The sequence below is a fragment of the Leptidea sinapis genome, chromosome 40 (assembly GCF_905404315.1).
Source record: "Leptidea sinapis chromosome 40, ilLepSina1.1, whole genome shotgun sequence".
NCBI lineage: Eukaryota > Metazoa > Arthropoda > Insecta > Lepidoptera > Pieridae > Leptidea > Leptidea sinapis.
In genome coordinates, this window is record NC_066304.1 from 7,771,955 (window position 1) to 7,787,812 (window position 15,858).

The following is a 15,858-nucleotide window of genomic DNA, read 5'->3' on the forward strand; positions in this document are numbered from 1 at the left end:
AACCATAGATTTGACTTTTGCCAAAATACCTAGTCGTGTACAAAAGTGAATAAACATATCGATAGGTTAGTGAAAACTAGCAATGATCAATCAGGGTTGATAAAATATTATACCGATAAAGTACGTCGTAAGCTAAAATAATAACAGGCCAATATTTTTTCTTAGGTATAGTTTTATTTAAATGGAAGGACAATATTTAGCTCAATTCAAATAAAATCAAGACAGCATACACGAAAAGTCTAGGAAAGTTACATAATCATTAATCAATATTATATTTACATGGGAAGCTAAACACGCATAAAACATAGGTTTTTTAAACCCAAGGGGCCAGTAGAACATGTGATTTTATAATCCATGCTTCGTGCGGAAAGAAAATTTCCAAAACAAGCAGTAACGAATGATTAATAAAAAGAGTTTTAGTCTTATGATATTTTATAATATGATGTACATAAGCTACAATGATGGCAAACATTCCCAGTATTCATAGTTTTCGATCTATGTTTCTAATTAGTTAATTCTATAATTAGGCTCCATTGCACCGGATGCCGGCTAGATTGTGGGTACCACAACGGCGCCTATTTCTGCCGTGAAGGAGTAATGTGTAAACATTACTGTGTTTCGTTCTGAACAATTACTGGGCAAATGAGACTTGACATCTTATGGTGACGAGCGCAGTTGTAGTGCTGCTTAGATTTTTTGGGGTTTTCAACAATCATAAGCGGCACTGCATTGTAATGGACAGGGCATATCAATTACCATCAGCTGAACGTCCTCCTCGTCTCGTCCCTTATTTTAATTTAAAAGAAATGTGATGAGGTTTTCTTCTACTCCACCTCGACTCAACCTTATCGTTGTAATATCAATATATGCCAAATATTAAAGTTGATTTAAAAAAAAAAATTGTCGATATTTAATAATTAACACTTATTTAGTTTAACTGGAATCTTACACATATTTGTTAAATAATTATTAGCTGTGCCTAAGAGACAATTAAAACTATTAATTCGACTTCATCGTAGTCTCTCTTGTACACAATTACCACAACAATAATGCTTACTTACACCCTTATCGCATGATGCATGGAAAAGAGCAAACCTTGAATACAATTTATAAAACTAAAATTTATTTCGATAAAATTATATCGATATGTACATGCACTTGTTGCGTAGCAAGATTTTTTTATTTGTTTACATTAATTACTCTAACATAAGTTACATCGATTAAACGTAAAGGTAAATGAATCATACGTCATAATATTATGGTTCATTTTTAATTGTATATTTTTCACAACTCATAAAAAATATTAATTGAAAGTGAATCGGAAAATTATGATTACCGATGATAGGAAATCCCTTTGTTAGACATATATTTATTGCGGCTATGATTTCTACAGTCAAAAATGGCACAATAAGACATATTTGTATTTTTTTAAAGGGATAATTATGCTTCACTTGACCTTAAACGACTGGTCTCACTTGACCCTCAAGTTGTACATTTGTACACAATAGTGGCGACAGGGTAACGCCCCCATGCCACTTCCGCTAGTTTTTTCTGTTCCGTGGTACCAGTAGCCAATTGTGTTGTCAAATTAATTATCTTCTGCACTGACATGTCTTAAACAAGTTTGGCTACAGACCTACATCAAGTATAAAACATGAGATTATACTCGTATACATGTAGACAACTAATAGGTGACAAACAATTTCATCAGACAAGTTTCATACAAATATTGTCTACGACAAGTTTTATGCATTTGTATTTTGAAAACATTGTATACAACTTGTATTTGTAATTTGCATGAAACTTGTCAAATACATGTATAATACCTTGGGGTAAACGAGGAGTTATGATAACATTATCAAGCCATAATTGACAGTTGCCGGCCCCGAAGTAAAAGAACTCAGCTGTGGTCAAAGTAAGTACATTTCAGTAACAAATGTAATTTCATAGTTATAGATAAAAAATAGAATATACGAAATCGGTGTTGCAACGTTAGAATACCATTTATTCTTCATTCATCCTTCACTGGTTAGAAGTGTCTGTTCCCAATCGAGTTCGCTCAGTTTATTTATTACATCATAATCCGCTTTATAAAAGTCGTGATTAACAAAGGTTCTACATTTAAGGTATGTATGGTATATTTACATGTGTTTAATTCTACGTTGATTATGATTGCTGGATGATGAGTATCAAATTTTGATAAGGGGGCACTTGCTTCCGTGACTTTAACAATACATTCTCGACCAAGAACGAGATCTAAAATGCGGTTATTACTATTCCGAACATTATTATATTGATGAAAGTTGTTTTGAGACATAAAATCTACCATTGAAAAGCCTAATTTATTGTTGTAGTTAAAAGGTTGTAATAACTTATTGTCATCTAATTTCCAATCTATGAATCCTTAACTAAAATCCCCAACTACTAGTACTTCATTTGAGTGTGATTGCACAACCGTACTTATATTTTCCAAAATGATTTCCGGGACAACGCTACACACTGGAGTGGGGACATAAACAGCACATAGAAGAATGTCTTAAGTATTACCATTAGATGTACACTTAATAGAAAGCCATAAGTCCTCGGTAGGACTCTCGATACGCGTACTATTAATAGATTTAGCAACTGCCACGATCACACCACCTCCCACCTTTTTTTGGGAGTCGGTGGATTCTCTATCTCTTCTGGGTATAAAATACTGTTCATTAATAAGTTCACCGTCGTATATCGAATTATCAAGCCATGTTTCTGTTCCCACAATAATATCGTATTTACTTGCAAGAGACTCGAACCTTATGTTTTCTAATTTCGTTTTCATACCTCGAAAAATTTGGTAGTAAATATTGAATTTTTTTTTTGCTATTAATCTGTAATATTTTGAAGATCACGTCACTTGCAGTTTCATAATTTGTTAAGTGATTCATTGTTTTTCATGAGAATTGGTGAAGAGTGTTCGTCTTTGCGAGTATATATTTTTCCATTTCTGACCCACACAAATACCCTTTTCTTTGGCTATTGCACGAGTTTTAGCATGAAGTGACTTGTAAAAGGGCGATAAGTGCTCTGCAACATAGATAGGTACTTTGTTTCCACCGTATCCTAAGTGACTTGAGTTTATTTTATCATTGGATGATTGCTTATTAAACTATGATGCAGCTACAATAATTCCATCTCGAATATGAGTACTTCGCAAGGGTTTTGTCATAGCTATACCTATATTCCATATAAGTACTCTTTATGAAGCACTTCTTCCTTGACATCTACCTCATCTTTTATTTTAGCAATGTAGTCTTCAGAGAGCTCAGTAACTTCTTCTTTTATTTCCTTCTTTATTATTACTTCTTTATTGGGCAACTGCTGATACTCTTTTTGCTGGGAAAAAAATTTACAAAATGTTTATTAATCCAACACTGTCAATTATGTTTATAACCATAGCAAAATATTATAGTAAAATAAAATTACATTTATCTTTTCTCCTACTCTAACAATAGCATCTTCAGGTTGCTCAGTGACTTTGTATTCTTCATTTCCCTCCATTACATTATCACAAACTTCCGTTTTTATTACTTTTTCTAACAAATGACAGTCTCCTTCCTGTGAATTATTTTAATATATGTGTTATATTACAAATTATTCAATGAATAAAACATTAAGTTTACTATCATTATGAAGCAATAAAATTCAACAATGATTTTACAAAAATATTTTATCGCATTCTTACATTTATCTTCCCTTCTTTTTTTACTATAACATCTTGTGGGCATTCATGATTTATTTCCTCCTCTTCATCACTAAAAATTTCAGTTATTATTCCTTTTACAACTGTGTGCCGATCTTCTTCATTCTGGGAAAAAAATTGAGGATTATGTGGCATAAACCAACTTTACTAATAATATTGCAATTCAAAGTTAATTTACACAATACAGCTAATTGAATTACTTAATTTTTTTCAGAATAAAAAAAATACTCATACAATTTCAATAGTAAAATAAAATAACTTACCACTGGACAGTTAGCAAATTGATTTGGATTTGAGTGAGAATCAATTTGTTTTGAGCATAATCTGTCTGGAGTTGAGTCCAACCCTACAGTGTTGTTCATCCATTTACTGTTTAGTTTTTCATTTTTTATTAAACTAAAATAAAATAGACACATGAAACAACACTATTTCAATGAATTCAAAAACATATATTCAGAAGAAGCGCAACACATACAAAATTGATATCTTTGTCTTTAGGAAGACAAATTAACTTACAAGCAGCACCATTGTTATATTTATTCTATTTAAATATATATAAAAAAAAATATACACACACATGATTACCTGGCGCATAGACAAACAAATCAAATGGCTTTCCCACACGGGAACAGGCAACATACAATTGACCATGTGAGAAACATGGGTTTTCACACAAGCACACTCTTTTGATAGATATGATTGAATTTGAACTTTGCATAGAGGTAATAAAGTGCAAATTGATTCATTGACGTTAGGATCACACCTACATTGATTAGACAACTGTAAGTGGTGGTGGAAAAGAAAATAGTGAAGAAGTTGCTAATAAGTGACTCAGACGAAGAAAACCCAGAAGTGAATGTTCAATATCAAGAATCAGATGACAACAGATGAAAAAGAAACAGTTGGTTTAACTGAAAATGATCTCAAAGAACCTTTACTTCGGCCTTCAATGGAGGGTGAATTTGTGCTGGTCGAGTTTGCAACCAAAAGGCAAAAAAAATATTATACTGGCAAAGTCCTAGAAAAAAAGAAATGAGAACCTGGAATACTTCATCAGCTTTCTTAGGAAGAAAGCTCACAATAAATTTAATATGACCATGGTTCCGGATCTATCAAGTGTCAAAGAACATGACATTAATTACATATTGCCAAAACCTACTTTAGGTGGTAGCAGCACACGACAACAGTCTTACTACTATATCCCAACGGACTTGTCCCAGTTGAATGTGCATTAAAGTTTTATGTAGTAAGTAAACTGTCTCACTTACCTAAGGGGTTTTGCCATAGCTATACCTATATTATGCAGTTAAGTTTTCACATTCAGGTCAATAATTTGTGTTCACCTTATTTTGTTAGGTAGTTTATTTTGTTCTAGAATGAATCTGTTTTGTTTCTTTGTTTAAAGAATGTTTTTTTGTTAGTGTCAACTAAGTTGTCAATTGTTTTACCTTTAATTTATTAAGTAGTTTTGGTAAATGATTACCTGATCTCATAAGTCCTAGTGATTGTATATGCATAAGCATCTAAGATTTGACTAATGTAACAAATAGACTGATCGATTTTGTATAAAATAGTTTTATTCCTAATGATCCTATTAAATTATCCACTGTGTACTACCCCAAGCCACTGAGTATTTAAGGCCTAGCCACTGTTTCGACCCCATTGTACAGAGTGGCTCATTTCTAACTTTAAAAAAAAACCTTTTTTATATTTTCCTATGCCATTAATCAAGAAAATAATAATACACAATCAAACGAGCTAAACTACGCTCGTTCTCAATTCCAATGCCCTAGCTCATTCCATAGCGCCTTAAAATGAAAATGGCAATAATAATACAACAAATATAACTAACCTGTCTACAAAATCGTTTGCAGCATTACAATTATTAGTATATTGTGTAAAGTACTCTTTATGAAGCACTTCTTCCTTGACATCTACCTCATCTTTTATTTTAGCAATGTAGTCTTCAGAGAGCTCAGTAACTTCTTCTTTTATTTCCTTATTTATTATTACTTCTTTATTGGGCAACTGCTGATACTCTTTTTTCTGGGAAAAAAATTGACAAAATGTTTATTAATCCAACACTGTCAATTATGTTTATAACCATAGCAAAATATTAAAGTAAAATAAAATTACATTTATCTTTTCTCCTACTCTAACAACAGCATCTTCAGGTTGCTCAGTGACTTTGTATTCTTCAATTCCCTCCATTACATTATCACAAACTTCCGTTTTTATTACTATACTTATATATACTAGAGAGAAATATTATTTGCATATTAATAATACTTCACCATACTATATAAACACTTGTTTGTAAGATAGTCTAATTCAGTTTACACTTTACAGAATGATACATTACCAATTTAAATAACTCCGCAATCACCTCTGGAATAGAGCGGGGATCCAAATTATTCCAATAAGCTTTAGATGGTGCCATATTTTTCTTCAAACTCAAATGTGAAGAAGCTTTAGATGGTGCCATATATTTCTTCGAACTCATTTGCTGCCAGCGGACCTCTCTAGCTTGGTCTGATTCAGAGGCTCGGATCTCAGCAATGGAATTACGCATTTGCTGCAAGCGGACCTCTCTAGCTTGATCTGATTCTGAGGCTCGGATCGCAGCCATGGAATCACGCACTTGCTGCAAACGAGCTGCTCTGGCTTCCTCTGACTGTTCTGCTCTGTAATTTCTCATATAAAGTGTTCTTTTCTTCTTTCTCTCTTCTAATTCCTCGCTTGATAGTTTTGATGTTCGTTTTATTGACTGTTGTCTTCTTTTCTCTAATGTCCTTTTTCTCTGTGTTTTATTATATTTTTGTATGTTTTTTCTTTCCATGATGTTCCCACGAGCAATGGACTGGTTACTGAGAACCTTCTTCTTACTTTCAAAAATATCTTTATTTATCATTAGGCTTGTTATCAAGGTTACATATTTTTTTAAATCACTCTACTCATATATGTCAATAAAATAATTATAACTATTGACACCATACAGCCCACGCTTTTTTTTAAATATTTTTTTTTTATTCACACTATTATATTTATTGAAATGTTAAACACTATTCTTAATTTAAATTTATTTTCTATTTTTTAGTTCGGTTTTCTATAAAAAGCGTGTTTTTTAGTTTTTTTTAAACCTATTGTTTATTTTTCATTTTTTTAGTTAAATTTTTTAGATTGAATGAAGAGATTTTAATATTTGCGGATAAAAATATTTTTATTTTATATTGAAAGATCACTTAAAATTGCGCTTTATAGCGTCAAATTATGAACCATTGAGACTTTTTTTGTACTTGTTAAATAATATTAATATAAATAAATATAGTTCTTTGAATTAGAAATTAAATGTTTGCTTAGGTGTTTTCGTAAAAATAACGAGATAAGAACGCACATCCATTGATGTTTGAGTTGACACTTGACAGGACCACAGAGTACATTTTTTTTAATTCGTTCTTTTGCGAACAGGCTATAGGCCGGCCCTTACTGCCTCGTCTTTAGTACTTTCATTTTTGGTATTTATTTTCAGTATTTTGTTTTACAAAAAAGTCTGATAAAGTATTCTCACCTCATCTTTCATCAATAAAATTTTCCTTTTCTGTATGTTTTCACTATTTTTAAAAGTTATTAACAACACGATTCACTTTTCTTTAAGGAAATAGGAACTTTTTTCGAATCGCTCACTTTGACACATAAGCTATCCAGTTTAGCTTGAAATATTACCTTATGGTACGAATGAATGAACGAACTAAATCAATTTGCGATTCAGTTGATATCATTTTTGACATTAAATTGACATCATTGAGATTTAATCAGTTGATTTGACGTCAACCTAAATTAGATAGCTCTAATCACGTCGTGGTACGAAATAGCAAAGCATTTCATTTTAGGTTGTCAATTGAATCGCAATAAGAGTTCATGGTAGGCCCGCAGATGAAGGTATTGTTTCATTCACCCGTGACTCATCTGCGTGAATTTTTCATATTCAGAGTATTGTTTGTCCCTCAAAAAAGGTGACTGCTGCTTCGGTTACAGATGGAATGGACAGAACAAGGAACATATTCTGATAATGGTTAATCGTTTTGATTCTTGACTGCACTCCTGAATGTTGACATAATGCTTGCGTTATCATAACATTGACCACGACAGTTCATTATGTCTATACCACCGTTCTCAAGAGATTTTAATAAACCATCTTCAATCTCGTTAGCCTTATACTGGCCGTATTTGGTAAAAATTCAAAAAATCTCTACAATTTTACCGTTATCACGTACATATCCAATAATAATCGTAAGCTGATCAACATGTGCAATGTCACGCCTAGAATCCACAATCACACCAAAATACTTAGCAGATTGCACTTCTTTAGAAATTTGTTGCATTACTTTATTTTGAAATAAAGCGCTCGAAAATATCCCTCAAAGTTATTGGGCTCTTCAAGCTCACTAGGACGACTTTCCTGTTTTTTAAGCTCTTGGAGCTCAACATTTTTATTTTCCGAACTCGTTGTGCTCGGATTATAATTGTAAATTTTGAGCTCTTCGAGCTCAAAAACTTGGGCCTTAACCGAAGAACTTTAAATTGTGGTGCAATTTTTAACATTTAAACATATGTAAAGTTTGAAATCGATTGGTTGCGAAATTGTAAAGTTATTTCAAGAAAACGGAAAAATATATTTGTTTTTTAATTTTTATTTTTTGAATATCTTTGAAACCGTTCGATCGATTGACTCAACAAAAACTAATCAGATCTAAGTCTTTCGAACGCCGTGTCGCGGGTATCAATCGGTTGATTCATTCTTGAGATACGTACGATAAAAAATTTGTTTACACACACATACAAACGGCGGGATGTCATGCTGACACTACCCAGAAAAGCTTCCTAGGACCTCTAAAATGTGAAGATCCGATGAGAACAATATTTTTGAAAGTCGAGATGAAAACTATAATATCCCTATTTTTGTTTTGAAATTCTTCGATTTTCAAAGAAAAAGCGGGAAATTAAAAACTAATAAGTAATTTTAAATGCTTTATATGTAATTTATCGAAAAAGGTTATTAAAAGGAAATAATCAAATTGATAAGCTTCTTTTCTAATTACTAAATAACTTTTCACTTTTGTATATTTGATGAGATTAGTCTTACACTTATTAGACTATAGTTGATTCCATGAAAATATTAATAATGCACCCTCAAATTGAAAAGTCAATAAAAAAAAGAATTATGTTATAGTCCATGGATCTTTTTTAAATAAATTAAAAAAAAAACAGAGCCAATTTAAAAATAAATTTTTGGTATAATTCTTCGGCTCTAATACTTAAGTATTAACGTTCTGAAAATTTTGCCGCCCCCCAAATCGTACCTCCCTAGGCCCGGGCCTCACGGGCCTATGCGTTAATCCGCCACTGCTTGGTACAACAAACTTCCTGAAGCCAGTCGTGATTACATCACCACCATTAATAGATTGCGTTTTGGCCATAATACTGCATCGTCACACCTAGCAAGAATTGGCATTATTGCAATGTGGATGTAGCAACGCAGACATGAAACACCTGATTTTCGATTGTCAAAGCTTTTTAATTGACAGATTAGTGCTTGCAAGTGAGTTGAGTGAAGTCAATGATTATGATCTTTCTTCCCGCCCACCGCCGCTTAAAAGTTAGTGAACAGTCGTGAAGCGCCTCAAAGCGAAAGTGACGGAAAAAAGACAAGGCTTAAAGGTCTCGTTACCAGGCCATAAAAAAAAAAAAATATAAATTCTAAATAACTCGCATTTCACATAAATAAAAACTGAATTTAGATACACATAATTTAAATAAAATAACAAACATTGGCATAAATCTTTGAGTTTACTTTTAATTATTTAAAAAAATTAAAATGGATGATGTTGAAAAACTAAGTTGCAGTAAGTGTTTTTTCTTAAGAAGTATCTTGGCATCGATTGTTTAATATGATTATTGAATTTAAAACTTTATTTCGATTTTATTAGAGGAAGAGCTCTATTTAAGTGATGTCGAGAATTCAGCGACGGATGATCATAAGGAAGTGGAAGAGAAACCTAAAAAAAGAAAACGAAGACGCCGGGAAATTGACATGGTATTTTAGCTCTTAGCAATACCTAAAATTCTCTCTCATAATCTCCCAGTTCACGTATGATCACCGATAAGAACAAAATTGTTTTGTTCTTATTGCTGGTCCTAGTTAACTGAAATTGATGCTTTAACTGTTTTTAGATTAAGTTGTCAGATGATGATGAAAGTGATGATGATAGTGGTGGTAAGAAAATTCGCATGCTGAGTCCAGAACCAAATTCCTCAGCACACAGAGAACCTCGGACATGTGTTCTTAAGGTGTGTACTAGCTTAAGATGTCATTTTGTCACTCAAATTTCCAACCACTCACAAAAAGCAACCAGAGTGGCTATTTTCTTAAGAGTGCCTAACATCCCTCAGCCAGTTTCACTACCTCAGCTAGCTTACCTGAATTTATTATTCATGATGTACAAATGGCAAGTATAAAGCTGGGGGTATAAGTATATCATTATATTATAACAATTGGATATTATAGCATCCTGGGGCACTGCAGTGCCATCCTTTTCTTGAAGCTGTTCAGGCCATTTTCGACCACTATAACTTTATACAAATGATTTAAGTTTTCTTTAGTGTTAATTCCGCCAATATTTGTTTTAAAAAAATTTCGACACATGTTTCGCCTCTACAGTTCAGTCGTATCAGTCTCGTGCCAGATTTTGACGAGACAACACATCCTGAGGATGCCTCGTGTAGCGGCGAAACACGTGTCGAAATTGTTTAAAAACAAATATTGGCGGAATTAACACTAAAGAAAACTTAAATCATTTGTATAATTATGGATTACCTCAAAGTAACGCCTACTTCAATAAATTTTCCCTATAACTTTGTTGTGGATAAAACTTGAAGGCTGAATTTTCAGTAACCAAGCAGGCATTGTATAAACACAGTATATTTGGAATTTCATTCAATTTGATCCTGTAGTGACAATTATAACTAGTCAAAGTTTCTTAATTTTGTCACTCACTGACTCATTCACTGTCTGACTGATCATCAAAACTAAGGCACTTCTCACATAGAAGCTTCTAATATACATTACAATTAGTGTTTAGTGTATAAATCAAAGAAAAACCATGATATTTTGCAATCTTGGCCCAGTTTTCTAGATAGATCAACTGCATAAATAACTTTGTAATACCATATAATTAATTGGTATTGATTAAACTTAGACAGAAGGACCCTTAAGTAGGGACTTGATGAGTTAAGTAGGGATATTGACTGACTTGGTATTACATGAATCTCACAGCTTATTATGGTAGAAGAACTGAGTTGCCAGACTTGGTTTTTTTAATGACAGTAAGAACAAGCCTCGTCCATTATAATGCAGTGCCACTCCGGATTCTTGAAAAACCCAAAAAAATTCTGAGAGGCATCACAATTGTGCTCGTCACCTTTTGACATATAAGATATTAAGTCTCATTTGCCCAGTAATTTTACTAGCTATGGCACCCGTCAGACTGAAACACATGCTTAAACATTACTATTTCATGGCAGAAATAGGCACTGTTCTGGAACCCATAATCTAAACTGGTAAAACTGGTACATAACCAAAGTACGACCTTAGATGTCACTCCAACAATTAATCGTAGATCTCTAGTTTTTATTATTGCTTATTGTTAAGACTGCTTGGTCTTGGCTATAATTAGTACTATTATAACCCATTTTTCAGACAATAGAGTAAATACAACTGATTTTATTCAGTTATTTGCCTCAAAATAAATATAAATACTTGAATTGAAAATGTTGTTACAGGCAAGTCAAAAACGACGTCCACTCTCTCGCCTCTTAGAGCAACTCCTACGTAACCTTGAAAAAAGAGATCACCACCAGTTTTTCGCCTGGCCTGTAAATGATAACTTTGCTCCTAACTACTCAAACATCATCAAGAGACCAATGGACTTCTCAACTATCAAACAGAAGATTGATGAGAATGGCTACAAATCCCTCAACTGTTTTATTGTATGTAATTTTAAATAACAATATTTTGTAGAGATAACAGGTATTGAAGAAACTAAATCTTTATGCATGAGACTTATTAATTATCCTCCTGTCTGCTGCTGTTGCCATATGGTAACGGCATGAGACTACCATTTAGTACTCTGTTATTTCTTTAGCACATAAGACATTAAAGTGTATTTTTTGTAAATATGTGGCAAGAGGCTCACGGGATGGGAAGTGGTGAAACAACCGCCCATAGACTGATGTCTATGGGCAGTTGTTTTTGTTCACCAAAGGTCAAGAGATGTGTTGCCAGCCTTTAAGCTGGGAGTATGATCTAAGCTTAAAGGTCTGAATGGCATATTGGTTAGGGAAAACTGCCGCTGGTAAATTATTGGACTAAGTGGGTGTGCTAGGCAATATGTATCTCGGAAAATGTGTGGTTGCAGAGTGGAATTTACCTGAACAACTCATTGAGTGCTGTACTCATGATATATGAAGGTGACAGAGAGACCGCACATCTGTGCTCCCAAAGATAGATATAAAAAATAGATCACCAAAATGATCCATAAAACTGTGAATGAAATGCGAAAAACAGATTTTTTGTTTATGAAAATGAATTATAATAACAATATTGGAATTCGAATTTTGGATTAGTATAGAAATTGGCTGTGAAAAGTATAAACTAAATTTATAATGTTCATATTGTGTACTTAGTTTTACAGATGTGTTAGTGAAGTGTGTAGTATTTTGCTTTTGGTCAATCCCTATGACAAATATTGATAAACGGCGTCGTATTCACGAAACAATATCTTTTTTTCATTTTTTTTAATTAATATAATCTTTGGAAAATAGAGTATTTACTGTATATATTAAATTTTATAGAAAATATTTTAGTAAATATGTTCAACGAAAATAAGCACCACGAAAGCAGTAGAGAATAGTATTTACCTGTAAAATGTTCTTTATTTGGTCGTTGCTGTATATAACAACACAATCTAACACAGAACACGACACCATTATATTTTTTAATTAATAAAATACAGAACAATTACGATACAAACACTAAAATTAATATGCGGTCCAATTCGGCAGGAGACTAATGGACACTAAATTGTTTAAAAACGGTTTACGGTCCATCTATTCCGTATATTTTATAAACTTATGTTTTTGTGTAAGTATAGTTATCTCACTCTCACACAGCGTTCGTCTATTACGCTATTAATATATAATAAGTTAATGGTGAAAACACATTAGCCTTTGAGAACTTTAGAAACATTTCAAGTATGTCTTTTATGATTATAAACAAACAGAAATAACACTACACACCATTTTGTGGTAATTCACACGTGGTAGAAGTGAAACCTTAAAAAATTTTGGCTTCATAATTCAAAATTCAGATAATGAGACGATTGTAAGATTTCGGGAAGAGTGTCTATGTAGTAAGTAATACACGTCAGAATATATTAAGGTATACTCGTTCCATACATAAGGCGCTTCTCACCTTGGACATTCACAAATCGAGCGGGCCCGATGACATTCCCCGATAGTGCTGCGGACATGTGCTCCGGAACTGGAGCCGGTCCTTACCCGTCTTTTCCGGCTCTCCTACTCATCAGGCGTAGTCCCGAAATTATGGAAGGCGGCTTTAGTGCACCCGATCCCTAAGAAAGGTGTACGCTCAGATCCGTCCAACTACCGCCCCATTGCCATTACCTCCATTTTCTCCAAAGTAATGGAGTCGATCATCAACCGCCAGCTCTTGGGATACCTAGAGGGGCACCAGCTGATCAGCGACTGCCAGTACGGTTTCCGTCAGGGTCGCTCAGCTGGTGATCTTCTTGCATACCTCACCCATAAATGGGCGCAAGCGGTTGAGTCGAAGGGAGAGGCGTTGACGGTGAGTTTGGACATAGCGAAGGCCTTCGATCGGGTGTGGCATAAAGCGCTTATAACGAAACTGCAATCCTATGGGCTTCCCGAGAAGTTGTGCAAATGGGTCACTAGCTTTTTGGCTGATCGGAGCATCAAGGTTGTTATCAACGGTGCATGCTCCGACTTAAAACCCATAAACGCTGGTGTCTCGCAAGGCTGCGTGCTATCCCCTGCGCTGTTTCTTCTGCATGTCAATGATATGCTGCAAATATTCATTGCTATGCAGACGACAGCACAGGGTATGCTTCCTACACAGGCCGTGCCAACATGTCCCGGGATAGCGTCGACGAGAACCGGAACAAACTTGTGTCTGAAATCGAGACTATGCTTTGCAAAGTCTCGGAATGGGGCCGACATAATTTAGTCCAATTCAACCCCAAGAAGACACAAGTTTGTGCGATCACCACTAAAAAGTCTCCCTTTGTCGTATCCCCTCGATTCGAGATCACTCCTCTAACTGCCACAGCCTGTATTGGCATACTTGGCGTCGATATATCGAGCGACATTCAGTTCCGTGGTCACTTGAAAGAGAAGGCCAAACTGGCCTCTAAAAAGCTTGGTGTACTCAGTAAGGCGAGACAGTACTTCACTAAAAGCCACCGCCTGCAACTTTATTAAGGCTCAAATTCGGCCTCACATGGAGTACTGTTCCCACCTCTGGGCGGGTGCTCCCCAGTACCAGCTTCTTCCATTTGACCGCATACAACGAAGAGCGGCTCGAATCATCGACGATCAAGTCATCTCCGATCGGCTTGATTCTCTAGCATTGCGTAGAGATGTGGGTTCTCTCTGCATCTTCTACCGCATTTATCACGGGGAGTACTCAGAGGAGCTGTTCGGGTTGATTCCAGCGGCCGAATTCCACCATCGGACATTACGTGCAAAGTACCGTCCGCATCACGTAGACGTCTGGCATTCCACAACCGCGCGTTTAGTTCGAAATTTCTTGCCTCGCACAGCCACTTTGTTGAATCAACTACCGGCAGCGGTCTTCCCGAACAGATACGACTTAGGGACCTTCAAGAAAAAAGCATACTCCCACCTTAAAGGCCGGCAACGCATTTCTTGGCACACCTGTTGTTGCGGATGTCCATGGGCGGTTGCCTCACCTCTCCCCATCCCGTGAGCCTCTTGCCCGTTTGCCCACAATCTCTTCTTCAACTATGATCGCCTGGTACCAAAACACTGTAAAATGCTTCCTATCTCATATTCTTACGTTAAATCTTATGAATTTATGTGTTTGTCACTTTTTATGTCGCTTTTTCGTTTCATTGACTTTAAAACCACAATCATGCTAAATAAGTTTTCACTTCATTAAAATTTTGTTCTGTATTTATTATTAAGGCACTTTGTGATATCAAATTTTGATACCAGTTGTATTGGTGTTTTCAGAGTGACTTCAAGTTGATGTGTAACAATGCAATGAAGTACAACAAGCCAGGCACAGTGTACCACAAGGCGGCTCGGCGGCTCCTGCACTCCGGCCTGAAGCAGCTCACACCACAGAAGCTGAGGCCACTCGGAGACATGCTAACGTATATGTATGAGATACCAATCAGAGAGCTTGGCTTCGATATCGGGAAGATGGATGTGGTGAGTATTGTAAAGTGTTGGTGTTTAGTTGGATTACATGTGGATTTGAAGGTGATGCCTTAATAAGGGGTTTACACGGGTCGATTTTCGCCGTGCGGCCTAGCCGTGCCGTCTGTCAAATGACTGAAATCGGAAGACCCATCCGGGTGCCATCCGACTTAAGCTTATGCCGTACAGTTTTGAGCCACATGCCGACGGTGACTAAAATCGGACGTGTAAATGGTCAGCTGTAGGAGATCGCTCGCCGCTTGAGGTGTGTTTTGCGTTGTGTTGTACCGCTACGTTACGTAAAACACCCGCTCTATTCATCGTTTTATTTGAAAATGAACAAGTCGCATGCTGTTTTTGGCAACCGGTGTAAATGGGGTGGCGATTCGATTTTTATAAGCGATGCAACGGGTGACTTACCGCACGACTAAAGTCGACTCCGTGTAAACCGTCTCTAAGGCTAGCTACATGCATAGTAACAGAATATCTGAATAATAGAATAGTATCAAAAGACATATTATATTTTTTTAGGTCATTCTTGTTGCAGCTCATCGTATTAAATAGTATTTTATAATAAT

The 15,858-nt window shown here is 35.1% G+C and overlaps 2 protein-coding genes across 8 annotated transcripts in view; one reads left to right on the forward strand and one right to left on the reverse strand.

Annotated features, from left to right (window-relative positions):
• Positions 1 to 1,254: 1,254 nt before the first annotated feature.
• LOC126976328 (uncharacterized) lies at positions 1,255 to 7,062 on the reverse strand. Of its 4 annotated transcripts, XM_050824618.1 has the most exons (7): positions 6,102 to 7,062; positions 5,592 to 5,785; positions 4,003 to 4,135; positions 3,722 to 3,844; positions 3,463 to 3,594; positions 3,309 to 3,372; positions 1,255 to 3,269 (listed from the first exon to the last, which is right to left on the reverse strand). In XM_050824618.1, exons 1-7 carry the CDS (start codon positions 6,648 to 6,650, stop codon positions 3,214 to 3,216), a joined length of 1,251 nt encoding a protein of 416 aa, XP_050680575.1. In that variant the 5' UTR covers positions 6,651 to 7,062; the 3' UTR covers positions 1,255 to 3,213. The 4 variants fall into 4 exon arrangements, with proteins under 4 accessions (XP_050680575.1, XP_050680574.1, XP_050680573.1 ...); XM_050824617.1 differs by having other exon boundaries at positions 1,255 to 3,372; positions 6,126 to 7,062; XM_050824616.1 differs by having other exon boundaries at positions 1,255 to 3,372.
• Positions 7,063 to 9,496: 2,434 nt separating this feature from the next.
• Positions 9,497 to 15,858, forward strand: part of LOC126976326 (bromodomain-containing protein 7-like) — a 28,471-nt gene continuing 22,109 nt past the window's right edge. For 2 of the 4 annotated variants that reach the window (XM_050824608.1, XM_050824609.1), the window contains exons 1-5: positions 9,497 to 9,642; positions 9,727 to 9,833; positions 9,971 to 10,087; positions 11,579 to 11,785; positions 15,092 to 15,292. In XM_050824608.1, coding sequence (XP_050680565.1) covers positions 9,615 to 9,642; positions 9,727 to 9,833; positions 9,971 to 10,087; positions 11,579 to 11,785; positions 15,092 to 15,292 — 660 coding nt within the window. In that variant the 5' untranslated portion in view covers positions 9,497 to 9,614. The remainder of the gene's footprint in view (positions 9,643 to 9,726; positions 9,834 to 9,970; positions 10,088 to 11,578; positions 11,786 to 15,091; positions 15,293 to 15,858) is intronic. The other 2 variants (XM_050824611.1, XM_050824612.1) reach the window with 2 other exon arrangements.

Coding starts and splice junctions, on each gene's coding strand:
- LOC126976328 (XM_050824616.1), bottom strand. CDS start 6,650: ATGATAAATAAAGATATTTTTGAAAGTAAGAAGAAGGTTCTCAGTAAC. Junction 5,786..6,101: donor TTGCGGAGTTATTTAAATTG/GTAATGTATCAT, acceptor TTTTTTTCCCAG/AAAAAAGAGTATCAGCAGTT. Junction 3,373..3,462: donor GAGTAGGAGAAAAGATAAAT/GTAATTTTATTT, acceptor TTTTTTTCCCAG/CAAAAAGAGTATCAGCAGTT.